Here is a 22,005-nt window from a genome sequence, read left to right on the forward strand (position 1 = left end):
GTCGGAAGTAATAAAATAGATACTAGTAATGACTTCTTATGAAATTCATGTCCTGTGAGTATGGAGCCGAGTTCTCAAAGTGGAGCTAAATTGCGATACATTGAAAAACCTTAATTAATCTGAATCTGGAATCATCTGTTTCAATCAATCGGAACACCGTCACAATAAAAAAAAAACTGCCCCCTCCAAAATAACCAAAAGAAAAAGAAAAAGAAAACCGTTCAAGTATCATATACTTACGGAAATGATCGAGTTGTTACGATTGCTGTACCAAATATAGCATTTACAGAGTAAAGACAACAAAAGGTGTAAATTTTGTATTCCTCGGCAGCTTCAAATGTTGTTTTATTCTTGGCATCTAGTAGACAAACTGGTTAAAGCATAGATCATATAGCTGATCAACTGTATGCATAGTCATGAGGAATAAGGGTTCATCTACGAAAATTGTGAAATTTATGGTAGCTGGATCAGGTGTTCTGTGGCCATTTTCACAAACATTTTTATGACTAAGATAAAAATGTTGGCTGTTCCTTGTACTCATTTGAGTGCAAATATGCACGGAGTAAGAATGCAAGTTTTATCACCTGTGTATATACTTAGTTTTACTCATTCAGAAAATAATAAAAGAATTAAGTGTTTTCGATTGATTTTTTTTTGTGTGAAAAGAGTCCCTGGTGCTAAAATGGGTGCTTATGGTTCACATAGTAAAATGCATAATTCCTTTATCAAAATCTTCTTTTCCGTTCCTGGATATTGCTGGATGGTGAGTTATGAAATCCAGGTTCTCTGCGTCAGGTCTTGGTGCATCGGTAGAATTCTATAGCTTTAAAAATAGTGAAAATAGACAACATACAGTGCATTTAAAAGATATTTCAGAGCATAAATTCTGACACATAATACGGTTGTATAGATATGTCAAGCAGAGAGGTGACATCTTCCAATGTTGTGAATTTCATGGCCCTTGGGCGTGACTACAAGAGCCATTCTCTAACCAGAGTTCCGTGCGCTCCTCGCACTACACCTCTGTCAACGGCTTTTTACAGAAATCTTGTAAAAGTTTCTTTGATCCAACATTTATGTTTTGGACTAAATATTTAGTCAGATTATGATATGTTTTTGGCACAATCAAATTGATGCTTACTGTAAATTGTTTAAAATCGCCTTTTTCTGATCCTAAATTTAGAACTACTTCGTAATATGCGTATGAATGTAGAATATACACGTGGTGGAGATTTAAATGTAAACATGGAGTGAAAAGTAAGAAAGGATGTAAAAATACGATAAAACTTGTAAAATAAGAGACAGGCAGCTAAATGGTATGCACTTATTAAAGTGTCAGTTGGCTATGAAAAGAGCCTGATGTATCACCTGTTGCCTGAACTTTTAAAGGGAAAGGAAACCGAGAATGACTGTTTATATCATGTGATTATATTATCACGTGGTTCCAAGCGTTGACAGAGGTGTATGTGAAGCTTGCGTAACGCGCCCTCTGGTGAGAGAATGTACGAGAGCCGGTTATAGGATAACTTAAATACGGAAACGTTGAATCTATCATTGGGTCAAATGCTGTTTAATATGGTGTCCGGATAGGGCCATTTGCAAAAGCGTGACTGCGCGTTAGTCACAACACGCCGTCACGCCAACACGAAGGCGCGTTGCTTGTTGGCGTGAGAGCGCGAAGGCGCGTTGCTTGTTGGCGTGACACAAAGGAATATCAGAGACCAATTCTTAAAATTGGTTTTCTTTATTTGGTTGGCCCTTAACCCCTAATCAATCCTTCTGTGATGAAAATAGACAAACTTTTTTCACATTTGCTACTAACATTGACTAACAGAATACGTGTTGTGATTAACTCGCAGTCACGCTTTTGAAAATGGCCCTATCCGGACACCATATAAGTGACATGTGACATTACGTTCAACGCACGATAAAAGTGAGGGTAGTTTCGTATCTCGTAAGTCCCGTATTAAACGACCTTTTAAACTCAACATGAACTGAATGACGTATTTTTCTCGTCTTGGTTGTAGTAAAATCAACATGACTTGTAGCTTATCGTAAAAAAAAAATAAACAGATAAAATAAATGTCCTGGTTATTACACATTTGATTAAAAATTATATTTGTTGTAAGTCGCCAAAAAGATGTCGACAAATTTCAAACCTACAAGTCCCGTGGGGATCCGGATTAGAATAGGTCCTCAGTACCCCTTGCTTGTAGTAAGAGGCGACTAAATGGGGCGGTCCTTCGGATGAGAGCCGAGGTCCCGTGTCACAGCAGATGTGGCACGATAAAGATCTCTCTCCCCCCCCCCCCTCCCCCCCGTGCTTAATGGCCATAAGAGCAGACAATGGGCCTAAATTTTGCAGCCCTTCATGGCAGTGGTGACGTCTCCATATGAGGGAAATATTCTTGAGAGGGACGTTAAACAATATTCAATCAATCAAACCTACAAAGTGAAAGAAGTCTTTGAACTGTTTCATTGCAGTATAAAAGAAAAGTGCAAAAATCGATGTAGATATCGCCACACAAAGGAATATCCGAGACCAATTCTTAAAATTGGTTTTCTTTATTTGGTTGGCCCTTAACCCCTTAACCCCTAAATTGATGCTTACTGTAAATTGTTTAAAATCGCCGTTTTCTGATCATAAATTTGGAACTACTTCGTAAAATGCGTATGAATGTAGGGCATACACGTGGTGAAGATTTAAATGTAAACATGGAGTGAAAAGTAAGAAAGGATGTAAAAATACGATAAAACTTGTAAAATAAGAGACAAACAGCTAAGTGGTAAATATGTACTTATTAAAGTGTCAGTGGGCTATGAAAAGAGCCTGATGTATCACTTGTTGCCAGAACTTTTAAAGGGAAAGGAAACAGAGAATGATTGTTTATATCATGTGATCATATTGTCACGTGATTCCAAGCATTGACAGAGGTGTGAAGCTTGCGTAACGCGCCCTCTGGTGAGAGAATGAGTCGTTGTAGTCTAGTCTTGACGTCAAAGTCTACTGCGCTACGTTACGAAGTTTCGCGCTTCACAGGCCTACTTCACTGTATATTCACGAACTTCCGCCAGAGGTCGTTTGCACACAAATTTCTCTGGAATAAGGCAGTTCGGGTAAGCGATCTCTCTGGGAATAAGGCAGTACGGGTAAGCGATCTCTCTGGGAATAAGGCGGTACGGGTAAGCGATCTCTCTGGGAATAAAGCATTACGGGTAAGCGATCTCTCTGGGAAGAAGGCGGTACGGGTAAGCGATCTCTCTGGGAATAAGGCGGTACGGGTAAACGATCTCTCTGGGAATAAGGCGGTACGGGTAAGCGATCTCTCTGGGAATAAGGCGGTACGGGTAAGCGATCTCTCTGGGAATAAGGCGGTACGGGTAAACGGTTTCTCTGGGAATAAGGCGGTACGGGTAAGCGATCTCTCTGGGAATAAGGCGGTACGGGTAAGCGATCTCTCTGGGAATAAGGCGGTACGGTAAGCGATCTCTCTGGGAATAAGGCGGTACGGGTGTGTTATATGTAAAGGTCTCTCATGGATAGGTTTCAGCTAATACACTTTCAAGATATCAACTGGATTCTAGAAACGAACCTTTACAATTACCACAGTTGAAGACCGTCTGATATCGACTTTCATTGTTAGTACTATACGTGTAGTTAACATATTTCTTCTTTTTGCACATGCTAATGGTTAATAATTATATCAATTGAATACCAGTGTACATGTAGTTCATGAATATATCAATTGAATACCAGTGTACATGTAGTTCATGAATGTATCAATTGAATACCAGTGTACATGTAGTTCATGAATGTATCAATTGAATACCAGTGTACATGTAGTTCATGAATGTATCAATTGAATACCAGTGTACATGTAGTTCATGAATGTATCAATTGAATACCAGTGTACATGTAGTTCATGAATGTATCAATTGAATACCAGTGTACATGTAGTTCATGAATGTATCAATTGAATACCAGTGTACATGTAGTTCATGAATGTATCAATTGAATACCAGTGTACATGTAGTTCATGAATGTATCAATTGAATACCAGTGTACATGTAGTTCATGAATGTATCAATTGAATACCAGTGTACATGTAGTTCATGAATGTATCAATTGAATACCAGTGTACATGTAGTTCATGAATGTATCAATTGAATACCAGTGTACATGTAGTTCATGAATGTGACTGTACTTGCAATGAACTAGATACGTGTATCTTGCAGTGTTTTTCCTAATGACTGGGTTCACCGTTATTTTTTGTAATTTACAGTTACCCATGGATTAAACACATCTGGCATCATGAAACCATTTGTATTGGATGTGCAATATCCCCAGCCTTGTACAAAGATTGTACAAGATTGGTAATTGTCGCAGACTTACAGCAAAGCACCTGTAGTTACAACTCCGGGGTCATAGGACTTTTAAAGGTCACAAATACTTTGGCAATTCATCCATTGTTACACTCTTTTCAAATCTAAGGAAATGAAGATGTGTACATGTACTTACAACCACATTTCCCAAAATTAACACACCAATGGAAATATATTTGAGTTATTGATAAAATATCTAAAATAGGCCATTTTAGGAACTTGTTGGAATAACAAGTAGTCCTGGTGTTGTGATAATAATAATAATAATAATAAGACCTCTATTTATCCAGCATTACATATTTAGCGATAACACTAGTTTTCAATATTGGCCTGAATTTAACATAAATACAGAAAATATTAGTAAACGTGTAGTTTTGCTGTTATGACACATAGCTCTTGTGCATGTTATGACATGTGGCTCTGGTGCTGTGACACGTGGCTCCAGAATGAAGATGGTGCTGTAACACGTGACTCTGATGTTGTGACACGTGACTCTGGTGTTATAACACGTGACTCTGATGTTATGACACATGGCTCTGGTGTTGCGATACGTGACTGATGACACGTGACTCTAGTGTTATGACACGTAGTTCTGATGTTGCGACACGTAGCCCTGGGGTTATATTGCTGGTGTTGTGACAAATGAATGAAAAGTGAAGACAACGAAAAGTGATCAATCCAATAACTCTCACAAAGAATACAAAATAAAGAGTTGAGCAAACACGGACCCCTGGACACACCAGAGGTGGGATCATGTGCCTAGGAGGAATAAGCATCCCCTGTCGTCCGGTCACACCCGCCGTGAGCCCTTGATCAGATAAACGGAGTAATCTATGGTGTTATGACAAGTAATTTTGGTGTTGTGACAAATGGATCTGGTGTTGTGACAAGTAGCGTTGGTACTTTGTGGTTGCGACACGTAGCTCTGGGGATGATCTTCTGAGGAGAGTCGCCACCACATTATATGGAAAAGAAAACTCGATGTGTGTCAAATTGATCTAGATATTCAAGCTTTCTCCCGGGATGACAGACATTCCAGAGCGGTTATTCGCACACTATTCAATGGAAATCAAAACAAACACTAAGTGATAATACATTTATTACTTGTGTAATTTCCAACATGGCAAAGAAAGACCTTTGGGTGAAAGTGGTATAGTTAACAACTTATAATATCGACACGTGCTCAGTATTTTTAATAAGGAGGTAAAACTGACTCTGTCTCTTACTAATAAATAGTACCTTGTAATTCATAGAATTAAAAAATTGGTACTGATGAAAATAATAATGAAAATAATTACATGTAAACTTGCAAGTCTTTTCATCTATACTAAGGACCAAAAACGATTAACGCTCTCGTGGTATAAAAGGTGTGAAATTGCATGTATATATTATATTTTGTAGTCACATTAAGTGCGCTTTGCTATCTATCTATGTGAAGCTGATCATGAAATGCGTCAAAAATTACACACAAGGGTTAAAGAATAACACTAAAATTCGTTGTTTAAGAACAAATCTGAAGTTGACTGCATGCAGTTAGGACAATGAATTGAGAATTACTGTATTAATTTCTATGTAGAATACATGCATAATTTACAATACAGTAATTGTAAATAACAATTTAAAATAGCTGGAAATAGACATTATATTAAGATATGTAGTATATACAATTTTCTTGGATGTTCAATCATTCTGGATGATACTGATGAAAGGATTTGAATTCAGTTACCCGAGGAAAATATGAAAATTTTACGCAAGAGATTGTTTTAACTTATAACAAAAACTAGAAATTGAGTAACTCTTATTCAATAACTGATTGAAATCCAAGGTGCATGGTATTGGTATTGCATTAAAGACCATCACTGCAGGACAACAGGAAGTTACATGTATTTGCTAACCCTAACCCTCGTTCCGGAAAAGTTAATACACCAAATGAATTAAGTGAAGCCTTCCTATGCTGCATGATGTATAAACTATATAAATGTTATTGTGATCTCTATCATCCATGGTTGCAAATTCAAATTTTAGCCATTACTTTTAGAAACGATAGTTTGCTTGGTATTCAACATTCCATATTTGTAAGAGTAAAATGACCGGGTGCAGTGGTTGGAGCGTTCGCATTGAGACTAGGGGGTTGCGAGTACGAGCTCTGCTTGTATCTTAGCCGCATCAAACCTAAGACGCCCGGCATTTAGAAGCAATAATCGCGGGTCTTTTGAATGAGGAAGGCGTTGACACGTTAAAGAACCCTCATTGCAACGGCCATGAGTCATATATACGTCTAAATTTGTGGCACTTCACCTACAGCTGGTGACGTCTTGATGTTGAATATTTTTCGATGGAATGTAACAGGGAACTGATCTTCATTGCAAGAGTTATCTTTTCCTGTGCGTGATCGGCGACAATGCAGACAACTTGAATTATTTTCATCTATAAAGCTCATTAAATAAAATATGAAAGGATTGGACTACGTTGGACTTGTTTAAGGAGAAGTTTAACGCTATGTTTCTTGGAACTTAGGTGATTTTTTAGCTTTGTTTACAACCGGTGTCCTATTTTCATGTCATCCCTTGTTAGATATTTATATATAGATTGAGAGCAAACTGGAAAACAAGCTCCTGTGCTTTAATAGAAGTGGAGTAGTAAATAGTGGATGGAGATAACAATAAAACAGCGTTATATAAAAGTTAATTTAGCACACGTTTACTCGATCGCAAAACTGGGCATTCTAATTAAGCATAGAAATTCTATAGAAGGTTAACAGGAAAGAGCTAACACAGAAAGAGCCCTCTGACAGCGCCGTTAATTATCCTCCATCTATTTTTGGTTAGATTCAGATACTACATTTTTTTTGTTCCTCCTGACGAGATCAGATAATAAACACTATACCAGTAGTCCGGGAAGCGATGTGATGATAAAATGATATGTTATTATGATACCTATAAAAACCAATCCTGCTGCTGTAACACGACACATCCTAAATAAACACCAGCATCCGTGTGCCAAAGTAAGATTAAACTAACATTTCACATGTTTGGAGATTCAAGTACATGAACAGGTAAATTAGATATAAATTAAAGGTATATAGAATTACAATTTTCACATGTTAAGTACATAATAAGACGAAAATAGTCCCATCCACATAAGTGGTAGTAAATCGGTTTGATTACAAATTAATATGTAAATGTACTTTATTTATGAAAAAACCTCAAATAAAAACTCATAAATATTCATAATATTAAAATGGAGGCACTAATTTCAAAGAAATTAGTAAAAAATAATTATTGCAAATTATGTATAATTTATGAATAATTCAGTTCATTTAATTATTGATTCGTGTCTACACATTGCACGATCAGCGATGACTGGTCGACAAGTTGACAGGTCGACAGGTAGACAAATTGACAGGTAGACAGGTCGACAGGATACAGCAACTTTGGATATAAAATCACTGTTCTAATAATCTTTTAACTATGCTTTGATCTCAAATAAGATGTTTCAATTATAAATTTGATTCTTGTCTACAGTGAAAGATCAGCAGGTCGACAGGATATCAATTATGTTTACTTGTCAGCGTGTCTATCAGTCAGCACTTTCGACCTGTCAACCTGTCTACCTTTCGACCTGTCAACTTGTCTACCTGTCAACCTGTCGGTCTATCTCGAATATACCTGTCTACCTGTCAACCTGTCTACCTTTCGACCTGTCAACCTGTAAGTCTATCTCGAACATACCTGTCTACCTGTCAACCTTTCAACCTGTCTACCTGTAGGCCTATCTACCATTCAACCTTGTGTACCTGCCCTGTGACTATCAGTTAGCACTTTCGACCTGTCTACCTGTCAACCTGTCTACCTGTAGGTCTATCTCGAACATACCTGTCTACCTTTCGACCTGTCTACCTGTAGGCCTATCTACCATTCAACCTAGTGTACCTGCCCTGTGACTTAATGAATATACATTATTTCATTTTTAAACCTTGTGTACCTGCCCTGTGATTTAATGAATATACATGATTTCATTTTTAAAACATATAGGAGTACTGGTTAATTATAAACTATCGACCAAAAAATTCGTCAAATAATCAAATATAATTGAATATTAATTTAAATTAAACAAGCTATGAACTTATTACTGTACTATGGATAAATTATGAATATTCCAACAAAATTAGCATAATCAAGTTTACAATCTAATTAGAATCAGAATAAATATTGTATCATCAATAGATAGGAAACAAACTATTTTTCAATGTTACTTAAAATATTCCTACACAATGTTAAAAGAACTATTTTCGTCTTATTCTGTACTTGAGCCGATTTTTTTTATACAAAATGTTATAGTGTTCTACATCAACGTATGCAAGTACTAATGGCTCAAGTGACTTCATAGTGATAAAACATTATCCTACATGTAGATCTGATGTTTTCTACCGAAAACATTAACATAATAAAACACTATCCTACTTGTAGATCATGTTGTTTTCTACCGAAAACATTAACATAATGATAAAACACTATCCTACTTGTAGACCATGTTGTTTTCTACCGAAAACATTAACATAATGATAAAACACTATCCTACTTGTAGATCTGATGTTTACAAGTATGTGTAGTTCCTACATCAACTACAAAAAAAACGAATATTGAAACGGATTCTACATCGACATACTTTGAAGAAATAATGAGGAAAACGAACAGAATACACGTACATCATTGGCTCTGGTTTCTTCCACCAATTATTGGAACTGATTCACGATTCCCCTAAGTTTTGGTTTTATCTTTTGATAATTTTTTATTTTACCCAATGAATAAAATTCCTCTGAAAGATATATTTCTATCGAGTGCAATGTTTAATTTGATAAAGATTTTTACAAAAACCTATGACATCACACTAGGATCGATCTACCTAGGCTCGAGTCTTGTTTACGTTAACACAGAATTAAGGCCAAAATATTGATCTTATCCTTGTATTAGGTAGGGCCAAATAATGGTTGTGTACTTTAAATGATTTATATTTTTAATGTTTACAATCACAAACGAAAACTTTTCTTTAAAAAACCCACAAGAGGCCCATGGGCCACATCGCTCACCTGAGTCACCTTGGCCCATATCTGAAGACTTTTCATATATATTTGTATGTAAAACCTTAGTCCCTATTGTGGCCTCAACCTACCCCTGGAGGCCATGATTTTTACAAACTTGAATCTGCACTATGTCAGAAAGCTTTCATGTAAATGTCAACTTCTTTGGCCCAATGGTTCTTGAGAAGAAGATTTTTAAAGATTTTCATTATATATTTGTATGTAAAACTTTCATCCCCTATTGTGACCCCAACCTACCCCCGGGGGCCATACTTTGAACAAACTTTAATCTACACTATGTCAGGAAGCTTTTATGTACATCTCAGCTCTTCTAGCTCATTGGTTCTTAAGAAGAAGATTTTTAAAGATTTTTCCTATACATTTCTATGTAAAACTTTTATCCCCTATTGTGGCCCCAACCTAACACCGGGGACATGATTTGAACAAACTTGAGTCAGAAAGCTTTCATGTAAATCTCAGCTCTTCTGGCTCATTGGTTCTTGAGAAGACGATTTTTAAATATTTTCCCTATACATGTATTTGTATGTAAAACTTTGATCCACTTGCGTCCCCATCCTACCCATGGGGGTATGATTTGAACAAACTTGAATCTACACTATGTTGGGAAGCTTTCATGTAAATATCAGCTTTTCTGGCTCAGTGGTTCTTGAGAAGATTTTTAAAGATTTTTCCTATATATTTGTATGTAAAACTTTGATCCTCTATTGTGGCCCCATCCGACCCCCGGGGGCATGATTTGAACAAACTTAAATCTGCACTATATCAGGAAGCTTTTATGTAAATTTCAGTTTTTCTGGCCCAGTGGTTCTTGAGAAGAAGATTTTTAAATGACCTCACTCTATTTTTGCATTTTTGTGATTATCTCCCCTTTGAAAGGGACATGGCCCTTCATTTGAACAAACTGAAAAGCTCTTTACCCAAGGATGCTTTTGGCCAAGTTTGGTTGAAATGGCCCAGTGGTTGTGGAGAAGAAGTCGAAAATGTAAAAAGTTTACAGACGGACGGACGGACAGACGACGGACAACAGGCGATCAGAGAAGCTCACTTGAGCTTTCAGCTCAGGTGAGTTAAAAATCATGTGGATCAGTCACTCCAAGATCCCCTGGTAATATATAATTCACGTATATGAAAAACATTTAGCTGACCATTTGAAAAGGCTAAATAAGATATGCATGATTTGAGGAATTGAAAAGAGGATGATTTCAACTATGAGCAAAAATTCTGGAATGATTTGATCGAATCAAAATGCGTTAACTACGATATAAGTACAAAGATCCTACTTTAGTAGCGTAAATGAAACCGCACTCAATATAATTTAAAGGATATATATAAATAATGTTCATCCTAGATTATTGCAGTTGCCATCTGTCCCTCGCGGTTGGCCGTTTTCGGTTAATTCAGAATGCTTGTTTTCGTCCACTGTCGTCTGCTTTATGTCATCCAGTTGACATTGTATGACTTTCAAACTTTCACCGTCATTATCCTCTTCAGTCAAATCATGAGTATCCATTAACTTTGATTTTTCTCGTCCATGGCGAATGCAACCGTATTGTACATGAGTATAATACAGTACGAAATTACTAACAATAATTGGGACGGTGAAAGCGATCATCAGTAAACCGGATATTGCGCAGAGACTTCCGATGACGTAGCCTGGAGCAGATGTAGGGTTCATATCACCATAACCGACGGTTGTCATGGTGATGACACTCCACCAGAAGCCTATTGGAATGTTGTCATAGCCACTGTCCGGTTCTGCAAAATGTATCAAGGAGGCGAAAATGACCATACCGATAAGGAGAAACACAAACATGAGAAGTAGCTCGTTAAAACTGGCTTTCAAGGTGTACAATAATATCCAAAGCCCTGGAACATGGCGGATTAGTCTGAATATACGACACAACCTCAGCATGCGTAGAATGAAAATAAAATCCATGAAAGGCCAATCATTTCCTTGCGGATTTGAAAGTTTTAAAAAGAATTCGATGTAATCGGGTAGTATTGCAATGAAATCGATGATGTTCTGTAAGGCAGTGATGAATTGGTACTTCCGGGGACAGAACATGAATCGGGTTAGGAATTCCAGAGTAAAAAAGGACACACAGAGAAGATCCGTGATAATCAGTGCTGGATGGACAACTGTTTCATTTTTAGGAACCATGGGATTGGCGGTGGTTGTATTTGAAAGTGTCTCTGTGTGGTTCCTGGCTTCCTGAATTGTAGAAAACGTAAAGAGATCGTACAATGTCCCAAAGTCCTTCAGGAACTCTTCGTGCTTTGAAACTCGAAATAATGGATGCGTCTCTGCGCAGAATGAGAAGATTGACAGGAAGACAAAAATAATGGAAATCCACGCATATATCTGAAAAGAGATTATTCAATGACATGAATACAACGCAATCACGATTTGTAAACATCAATAATTATATCAGTTTGAGGAAGTTAATTCTATGTGAATTTGGCATCTAAATGCAACCTTCTTTTAACGGTAATTAATTTCTATGACACAAAACATTCCAATGGATGCAAATTGAAATGAAAAAGAAACCAAAAAATATATAAATAGATAAATGAAAAATAAAATAAATAAGATAAAATCAATAAAGATCTTTTTTAAAATAACGAAAGTAAAAAACAAAATATGAAAATGAACCCCCCCCCCCCCAAGAATTAAAAAAAAATTAAAAAGCAAAAAGAACGAAAAAAGTAAAATAAAATAAATAGTATGGTAAAGATACATGATCATTAGTATATAAAGTGTTGTCTACTTACGACACATTTTTGTAAAAACATTACACAATTCATATTTTTATTGCATACCATTACTTTATCGTATGTAAAAAGTAGTCTAGAACTTCAAACAATTGTAGACCTTTGTCGTATGTAAAAAGTACTCCAGAACTTGAAACAATGGTCGACCTCCTTTTATTTTGGGACAATATTTTTCTTTAGAGCTGAAACACGTCATTTTCACTTTTGTTTACAAATATATAAATGAAATAGTTTTTATAATTTTCACTTGTACAACACGTATGCACGTTTTGTAATAATTTCGTTGCGTGGTCATCACTGCTTTATATTTTTAGGAGAAGTACTAGTAAGTTGCCAGAACTTATTTCCATTCCTTTTGATTGTACATGTGTATCAGAGAAGTTTCCTTTTTAATGAATGCTTATGTGTAAGTTAATTTAGAGGTGATCTTTGAAAGTTTCTCTGTAACATCCCATTTGCTAGAGCTATACTGGCAAAGTTTCTGTGGGTGAAAAAATAAAAATCTCGAATCTGATATAAACCAACAAGGACCTCTATTGTACTTGACAGTCAACAAAATGAAACTGCTATATCTACGTTCTTTATAATTGGTCAGTTTTACATTGTGACGTCAATGTTAATGTTTAGTGGGACATTGTGACGTCATTGGGAAATGTTAGTATGTTCATCGCAAAATCATGTTGATATAAAAATATTTGTGAGTGATTTTTATTATCCCTGATCAGTACTTCTGACCCACGGTATTTAGTATCCGAGACCAAGTGTGAAAAAGTCACCGCGCCATAGTAGCGTTTGAAGTTAAGCTTTATTCTATTAACTCCGTATGACTTTCCATAATAACCAGTTTTTACCTGAAATACGAGAATATCTGAGTAATCAAATACAATATGTAGCATTTCGTTTCATAATAACGTTCGGTCACGGTATCGGATTGTACGGAGTGTGGTGTGTTCTCTCTAGAGAATTATAGGTAACCAAATCTTTTGATCAAATAAACCAATGTTATTCAAAATTGATGTCTCCTAGCAACGGATTTAATCATAGGAGGTGTGTTTTTCGATAAATGTAGAGGTATTATGAATGATGTTATGTATACGTCAATCGGATGTATACGTCTATCACTGTTAGGAAGGGAGTGTTATAACAGAACGGATCCTTCATCGATACGTCTATTACATATAGGTCACAGAATACATCCTCTCCCGTCCTAAAACTGCTCGCCGCTCGCCGCCACCTATTTTTAGAAACTGTAATAATAGCATTGCACACCGATTAAAAGTTCTTGAATTACGAAATCTAGAAATGATTTAAATTCCAAGTCTTGAAGTTGCATGCGTGTCTTAAGCATTGTCGTCTATAGGGAGAGGGGTGGCCTCTAAAGCAAAAACTGAATAAATCAATACCCAACCAGATTTATATTTATAAAAAAAAAAGTAGAGATTGCGGACAACACTGTCTAAATATTACGAAATACTGCTCTTTTTTTTTTTTTTTAAAGTTCACTATAAATACTTTATTTTTGATACAAAATTGTTGCAAATGCTAATAGGGGTCCACGATTGATATTATTAGATTGATATTTGGTAACAATCTTAACGTGCTATGGGTCAGTCCTACCAATACTCGATTGGTCATATTGATAGACAGGATCGAACAAAACTGCCACCTTTATTTTATCATTTACAAACCTTTTCAGGACCCAGTTGTACAAAAGTTAAGTTTGACAGTTAACGTCCAGTTAACGCGGTATAAATGTAATAGTCAATGATAAGGTGACTGAGATAAAGTTAAGTTTGACAGTTAACGTCTAGTTAATTAACGCGGTATAAATGTAATAGTCAATGATAAGGTAACTGAGATAAAGTTAAGTTTGACAGTTAACGTCTAGTTAATTAACGCGGTATAAATGTAATAGTCAATGATAAGGTAACTGTGAGATAAAGTTAAGGTTGACAGTTAACGTCCAGTTAACGCGGTATAAATGTAATAGTCAATGATAAGGTAACTGTGAGATAAAGTTAAGTTTGAAAGTTAACGCGGTATAAATGTAATAGTCAATGATAAGGTAACTGTGAGATAAAGTTAAGTTTGACAGTTAACGTCTAGTTAACGCGGTATAAATGTAATAGTCAATGATAAGGTAACTGTGAGATAAAGTTAAGTTTGACAGTTAACGTCTAGTTAATTAACGCGGTAAAAATGTAATAGTCAATGATAAGGTAACTGTGAGATAAAGTTAAGTTTGACAGTTAACGTCTAGTTAATTAACGCGGTATAAATGTAATAGTCAATGATAAGGTAGCTGTGAGATAAAGTTAAGTTTGACAGTTAACGTCTAGTTAACGCGGTATAAATGTAATAGTCAATGATAAGGTAACTGTGAGATAAAGTTAAGTTTGACAGTTAACGTCTAGTTAATTAACGCGGTATAAATGTAATAGTCAATGATAAGGTAACTGTGAGATAAAGTTAAGTTTGACAGTTAACGTCTAGTTAATTAACGCGGTATAAATGTAATAGTCAATGATAAGGTAACTGTGAGATAAAGTTAAGTTTGACAGTTAACGCGGTATAGATGTAATAGTCAATGATAAGGTAGCTGTGAGATAAAGTTAAGTTTGACAGTTAAGGTCTAGTTAACGCGGTATAAATGTAATAGTCAATGATAAGGTGACTGTGAGATAAAGTTAAGTTTGACAGTTAACGTCCAGTAACGCGGTATAAATGTAATAGTCAATGATAAGGTGACTGTGAGATAAAGTTAAGTAACCTTCGCGTGCAACTGGGTCCTGGTAAGGTATAAATGTCTGAGATTGATGTCAGCTGTAATTTCTTAATTCAAGATTTCTAATTTAAAGATTAGGGTGACTAGGTAAAGTCGTGGCGGTGCACCTCTATAAACTCGGGTTCGATTCTCGTAATGGGCAGTGGTTGTGTGTAAAAGAGTATGGTCATCGCCCACTCCGACGTCTGCCCCCCCCCCCCCCTCTCTCTCTCCCAACACACATACTAATGGACCCCCTCGTGTAATCATAGGGATAAAACCGGATAGGTTCAGCAATATTATACACTTATTGCATGGTTTCTGTAGTCAAACTGTTGTGTTGTCCCAAGGAAAGGGGAGACATGGGGGAAACTGTTCCGGAAGGCCAAAGGTACCAAGGACCCCATGCAATAGGTGTTTTATTACCTAATCTGCTGCATAATTATCTAATTCAGTAGTAACAAGACCATGCAATAACCAGTCAAGAGATAAAATGTTCTATTAAACAGCGCAGTCAGTGACGTTACTAAACCTAGCAATGTTGAAGTGAAAGTATTGTTTTGTAAACAACGTCTTGAACACTTGACTGAGTTCTTGTAAGCGTAAACCATGTAACATTATATAATTATTGACTGGAACCGAGGACAACAGCAGATTTTGTTTGACCGGAGAATGGATCCGTTTAAAGGTTAAAGAAAACAGCTGCTGTCCGAGGACACGGTATATAAACTACTTTGATATCCACCTTCATTTTTAAGGTTGTTTTACTAGATTCACATTGTTTGTTGACTTTGAACATTCAACATGACAGTGTGATTCCGTACATTTAGCTTATCAATGTATCCACTAGTTTGAATTAAAAGAAAACATACTCAATATCCTTATTAATAATACTATTTTCGTGTTTCTGCTCTGCGTTTCATCTAATAAATTCCGTATTTCATCATCAGTCAAATCAGTGACAGAACCTCGCCATTGCGTAACAGCAGAGACCGAGAATCACGTGATTTGCGTAGCCGCTAGAAATGGGACAGACTATTGCCCAGTCAAAAAGTTCGTAACCTGTAACGACCTATCAACAGACTACGAGTGTGAGAGATGATTTAAAAATTAATATGGTATTAGTTTTATACAAAAAAAATTAAAAGTGTTTAACAATTCATTCTCTGATAGGGAAACAGGTCCTCTGAACTTAATAATATGCAAACCCATAAACAAAACTGGGTTAACAATTAGAAATTACTAAACACAATTTAATATAGACTGGGTAAACAATTATAAATGACTAATTAATAACTAACTACGATTCATATCGTAAGCTAGGCTATTACAAGTAGCATCACTGTTGTAAAATCACAATCCAAGGTTAAACCGTCACTGTTATAAACTCACAATCCAAACCGTCACTGTTATAAACTCACAGTCCAAGGTTAAACAGTCACTGTTATAAACTCGCAGTCCAAACAGTCCCTGTTATAAACTCAACAGTCCAAGGTTAAACAGTCACTGTTATAAACTCACAGTCCAAGGTTAAACAGTCACTGTTATAAACTCACACTCCAAGGTTAAACAGTCACTGTTATAAACTCACAGTCCAAGGTTAAACAGTCACTGTTATAAACTCACAGTCCAAGATTAAACAGTCACTGTTATAAACTCACACTCCAAGGCTACACAGTCACTGTTATAAACTCACAGTCCAAGGTTAGATAGTCACTGTTATAAACTCACAGTCCAAAGTTAAACAGTCCCTGTTATAAACTCACAGTCCAAGGTTAAACTGTCACTGTTATAAACTCACAGTCCAAGGTTATACTGTCACTGTTATAAACTCACAGTCCAAGGTTGAACAGTCACTGTTATAAACTCACAGTCCAAGGGTAAACCGTCACTGTTATAAACTCACAGTCCAAACAGTCACTGTTATAAACTCACAGTCCAAACAGTCATGTTATAAACTCACAGTCCAAACAGGCACTGTTATAAACTCACAGTCCAAACAGTCACTGTTATAAACTCACAGTCCAAACTGTCACTGTTATAAACTCACAGTCCAAGGTTAAACAGTCACTGTTATAAACTCACAGTCCAAGGTTAAAGCGTCACTGTTATAAACTCACAGTCCAAGGTTAAACAGTCACTGTTATAAACTCACAGTCCAAGGTTAAAGCGTCACTGTTATAAACTCACAGTCCAAGGTTAAACAGTCACTGTTATAAACTCACAGTCCAAGGTTAAACAGTCACTGTTATAAACTCACAGTCCAAGGTTAAAACGTCACTGTTATAAACTCACAGTCCAAGGTTAAACAGTCACTGTTATAAACTCACAGTCCAAGGTTAAACAGTCACTGTTATAAACTCACAGTCCAAGGTTAAAGCGTCACTGTTATAAACTCACAGTCCAAGGTTAAACAGTCACTGTTATAAACTCACAGTCCAAGGTTAAACAGTCACTGTTATAAACTCACAGTCCAAGGTTAAAGCGTCACTGTTATAAACTCACAGTCCAAGGTTAAACAGTCACTGTTATAAACTCACAGTCCAAACAGTCCCTGTTATAAACTCACAGTACAAGGTTAAATAGTCGTTGTTGGACACTCACAGTTCTTGTAACAGAAAATGAAACTTGAACACATGTTGACACCACTTCAATTAATGTATTTATCTGATATCGATTGTTTTATTTTGATTATTAGATATGTATTATGTTGTTTGGTAAACATTACAGCGATCTCTGTATGGTTCAACCACTAGTGACGTCAGCTTATGACAAATATCCTGTTACGAAATCTCTTTCACACTTCAATAACAAAAATCAATGTAATTTCAGTAGTTATCACCCAAACAATTACAGGCTGAATTTTGAAGAACTAATCAGACGTATGCGAACAAACAGCATCGGAATTCACTCTGTGCGTGTATTCTGCCATTATGGGGTTCCATTAAGTTTGAACCAGAAAAGGGTTTCCGTGCATCGTTGTATGTCGTGTAAACTATCTGATTTGGTTCATACCATTTAGATATCCGAGACAATACACATTTTCCTCAGATAATGTCAATTGGTAGTAATCTAAGATGAATGTAATAAGTGTTTCATCGAAACAGGCATTTTAATCAAAATTAGATTTTTGCACTTGTCATCACTATTTTTAAAACTGGCAAGAAAAACAAACCCCAGCACATTTATTCAAATAACCGAATATCATAAAATCGGTACGCGTGTGTTGGACATGTGCTATTTGCAAACTAATCTCCCTCCACCAATGGAACCATTTGAGCCAGCTATTGCTTGCAATTCATCTTAGTCCCGACAATGCTGTAAACTTCCACGAATTATGGCTGACCTTTCGTTTGTCTGATCCATGTGTGTACACGATATCGGTAGGTCTAGTTTATTATTGGATGTCCTCCAATTCAAATTATATGTAATTACATGTAATTATCTTCACCTTGCATGAACAACTGAACATACATGTAGTTCTACTATTCCTGTATTCCATGCTATTCTTCATTAAAGCAACAGGTAATTGGTTGCAGAACAGAATCGGAATGAATTTATTTTCCTCTAACACACACGAATTTATTTAATCAAACCCTTGCTAGCTTGAAGTGTTAAAACTTTGCTTACACAAATCAAGAAGTAAACGGAACGACTTACCTTAGCACCTAGCGAAGTGTTGGGATTCTGGAGAAAGTTCCACACTGTGGCTTTGCATCGGGTCCAGAAATGTGGACTTCTCCGATCCTTCTCCAAGTGTTGTTGGGTCATGGATCGTTTTCGGTCGTACTCTAACTTTTCTAAGGATTTGTTTTGGGTTTTCCACGTATTATACGGCTGCCAACAACATCGTTCGATGTCTTCTTCATCAATTCCCCAATAGTCAAACTCCCTTTGAACAGCTGGTCCACATAAGTACGTTGGCAGGTGAAGTTCGTTAGTCCGCAAGTAATTCAATATAACGCTGAATAACTGAGGATCCCTGTCAAAAAAGTAGTCCCCCTTGCTCTCTCGGTAATGTCGTTTGAGCTCCGATTCTCTGGCCAATTTACACGATTTTAATCTGGTCAGTGTATTTTTGTAGGTTTCAAAAATCTGTCCCCCGACATTGAGAATGACAGTTTCCTTGTTTTTCAAGTTAATGCTGTTTCGGTATGGGCTTCGTTGTTCGTCTTCAGGTGCATTGATGCTGATCTTACTTCGAGATCGGACAATTTGACCCCCTCCACCCATCACAGAGAGGGCAGGGAACGCCATATTCCCATTGGAGCTCTTTCTACCTGTGTGTTCTACCTGCTGATCGCGCTCGTTGTTTGTAGATCTCTGCGCATCACAGTTGACGCAATTATTGGTTTCTTCTTCACTTTCATCCGAGTGCGGTGTCATGAGCCGGGTAGACTTATACTGTCCATGGTTTACACATTGCTTCCGTCGCTTCGTCGATTCTCGGGAGAGAGGTATGGACGTTCGCCGAGTCTGAGGAGGGAAGGCAGAAATACAATAATTCATCATTAATTAGTCATCTACTAATCACTACTACCAAAATCTTCGCATTTCGAATATCAATGTTTTGGAAAACACGCCATTTCTTGTAATGAAAGACACGTGTAAATCGGTTAGTTAATCCATTTTGTAAAAAAGAAAAAAAGGTGTCGCAAAGATTTTTGGAAGCTGCGGTGCGTCTTTGGTATCGCATTAACCCGTTTTTCAACGAAGAAAGTATTTCCTTAACACAATAATAAGGTAGCTATGCCTTTATGTAAGCTACGAAAATTCCATGTCTCTTTTTTTCACCACTGTATATTAGATAATTAACACCAGAATTATAACTGACAATAGTCGAGGAACTTTTCCAGAATAAATACAGATCTATACGGTTAGACGGAGGTTTCGGTTTTTATGCAGATCTAAGAAAATCATCCCAATGGTTTATAAGGGTAAGGGTTTCTACAACCTTCAAGATGTACGGGATTGACGCGAGAAGGTAATTCAGGCCAAGGAAATTTGTTTTATGGTTCTGTGGATTAATATCCTCAACAAACCTTGATCTAAACTTCCGAATCGCTTTTTTTTTCCAGTGCAATGAACGCACGGAAAACTTTTATCCGAGTTTTTTCATCCTTATAATATTCCCATAAGGTTATGCTTATTGGAGGGTTTTATGATCAGTTAATTTAATTTAACACCTGTTGTGTGGGGATCGTTATTTCGGTTAGGTTCTTTATTGTTCCGCGGGGTATTAGACAGATTAGTAAGCTAATACATGTATACATGGTAAAAGAATACAATCGATTTAATTGGTTACATTTCTACATCAAAATATGATTAGTGCTCAAGTGTCTATCCATTGATACATTTTAGGGAAAATGCGTTCGTGCACAAAACACCCACACTTATACATATACCGGTGTATAATTAAATAATCATAAAAAAAATATTTATTTCACTGAAAAGAAACCTTGAGAGATAATTGGTAACGTAACCCCCCCCCCCCTCCCCCAAAAGACGGTGAAACCAAATAATTTGTCTTGTCTGCTATGCTGCGGATAAAAGAAGAAAAAACAACAATACAATGTGTGTGTGTATGTATGTTAATAAATCTGTACGGTAGACGGTGGGATTAGAAGCTGATTGAAAGTGACAGATTTACCGCTCTGTGGCAAGGTAGCTAATTATTGAGAGACGGTGGTCTCATTGGCGTCAATTGTTATACCTGACCAAACAGTGGCGACCTGTCGGTGTTGTCATTTGTTTTCTATTTTGTCTCTTCCTAAAAATAAGCGCGGAGGAAATGCAATCAACAAACAATAATCTATAGGTATATATAGTAAATGATTATAGGTTGTCAATAGTTGCTAATTATATGATGATAGAAGCTTTATTTTTGCCCAAAAATGTACGATACAAGTCAAATGGAACATGAAATTACAGTATACGTTTTACATATTAACATGTATCCTAGTACTAATATATAAGGTTAAGATTTATAAAGGTGAGAAATAAAATCTTAAGATACGTGTAACGTTTTACAACTCGTTAAGGAAAAGGCTGCTTTTTTACAGTAAGTTTTCTCCTATCACTCGACAAGTTGACTAACAGACACCGCATGTTATTCACTTTTACACAGAAACTTACGGCATACTATGTAATTAACTGATGTAAATTTCTTCGCTTCCTACATCTGCTTTTGATTGTGAATAGTGCAAAATGTGCCTGGGTCAATCTTCACGCATTCTATTTGAATTACTTACTTCTTCCATAGTTATAGTCCTTAACGGTTACATTGATATTTCTTCACTGGTCCTTTACACGTTTAGAAATGATTAAATCTTAAATACATGAGACTTCTAATGATTAAAGCTGTATACATACTCCTACCATGTCTTATGGGGGTTAAAAGGTATTACGCTAAAGAGTCACAACTTAAAAAAAGGTTCATGTATTAAATTATGTGACAATTATGAGTATTTGGTTCATAAACACTTTCAACGCTCAAAATGATGCATGTGAAATGCTGAAACATATGTGTGCTACTTATTTTTCTGTTCAGTTTTTCTTTTGAAGCATACCTTGCAATCGGTGAACACCGTTCTACCTACAGTAACATTAATCAGCTTATGTTTTGTTTGGAATAAGACATTTTATGTTGAATTTTTTTATCATTTTCAATACCTTTGTACTATTGGTAAGGAGAATAAAGAAATTATATTTACACTTGTTGTTTTGTAAGTGTTATACATTACATTATATGACGTAGGTGTTATGTATTACATTATATGACGTATGTGTTATATATTATATTATATGACGTAGGTGTTATGTATTACATTATATGACGTAGGTGTTTTGTATTACATTATATGATGTAGGTGTTATGCATTACATTCTATGACGTAGGTGTTATGTATCAAAATTATATGACGTAGGTGTTATGTATTACATTATATGACGTAGGTGTTATATATTACATTACATGACGTAAGTG

The 22,005-nt window shown here is 36.2% G+C and overlaps 1 protein-coding gene across 4 annotated transcripts in view; it reads right to left on the reverse strand.

Annotated features, from left to right (window-relative positions):
- Nucleotides 1-5,465: 5,465 nt before the first annotated feature.
- The window catches only part of LOC125671884 (potassium voltage-gated channel protein Shaw-like), a 23,612-nt gene continuing 7,072 nt past the window's right edge, over nucleotides 5,466-22,005 (reverse strand). For all 4 annotated transcript variants that reach the window (XM_048907877.2, XM_048907892.2, XM_048907899.2 and 1 more), the window contains exons 2-3: nucleotides 18,681-19,496; nucleotides 5,466-11,846 (exon numbers count right to left, since the gene is read on the reverse strand). In XM_048907877.2, coding sequence (XP_048763834.1) covers nucleotides 10,824-11,846; nucleotides 18,681-19,496 — 1,839 coding nt within the window. In that variant the 3' untranslated portion in view covers nucleotides 5,466-10,823. The remainder of the gene's footprint in view (nucleotides 11,847-18,680; nucleotides 19,497-22,005) is intronic.

Source organism: Ostrea edulis, chromosome 1 (genome assembly GCF_947568905.1).
Source record: "Ostrea edulis chromosome 1, xbOstEdul1.1, whole genome shotgun sequence".
In the NCBI taxonomy this organism is placed as follows: domain Eukaryota; kingdom Metazoa; phylum Mollusca; class Bivalvia; order Ostreida; family Ostreidae; genus Ostrea; species Ostrea edulis.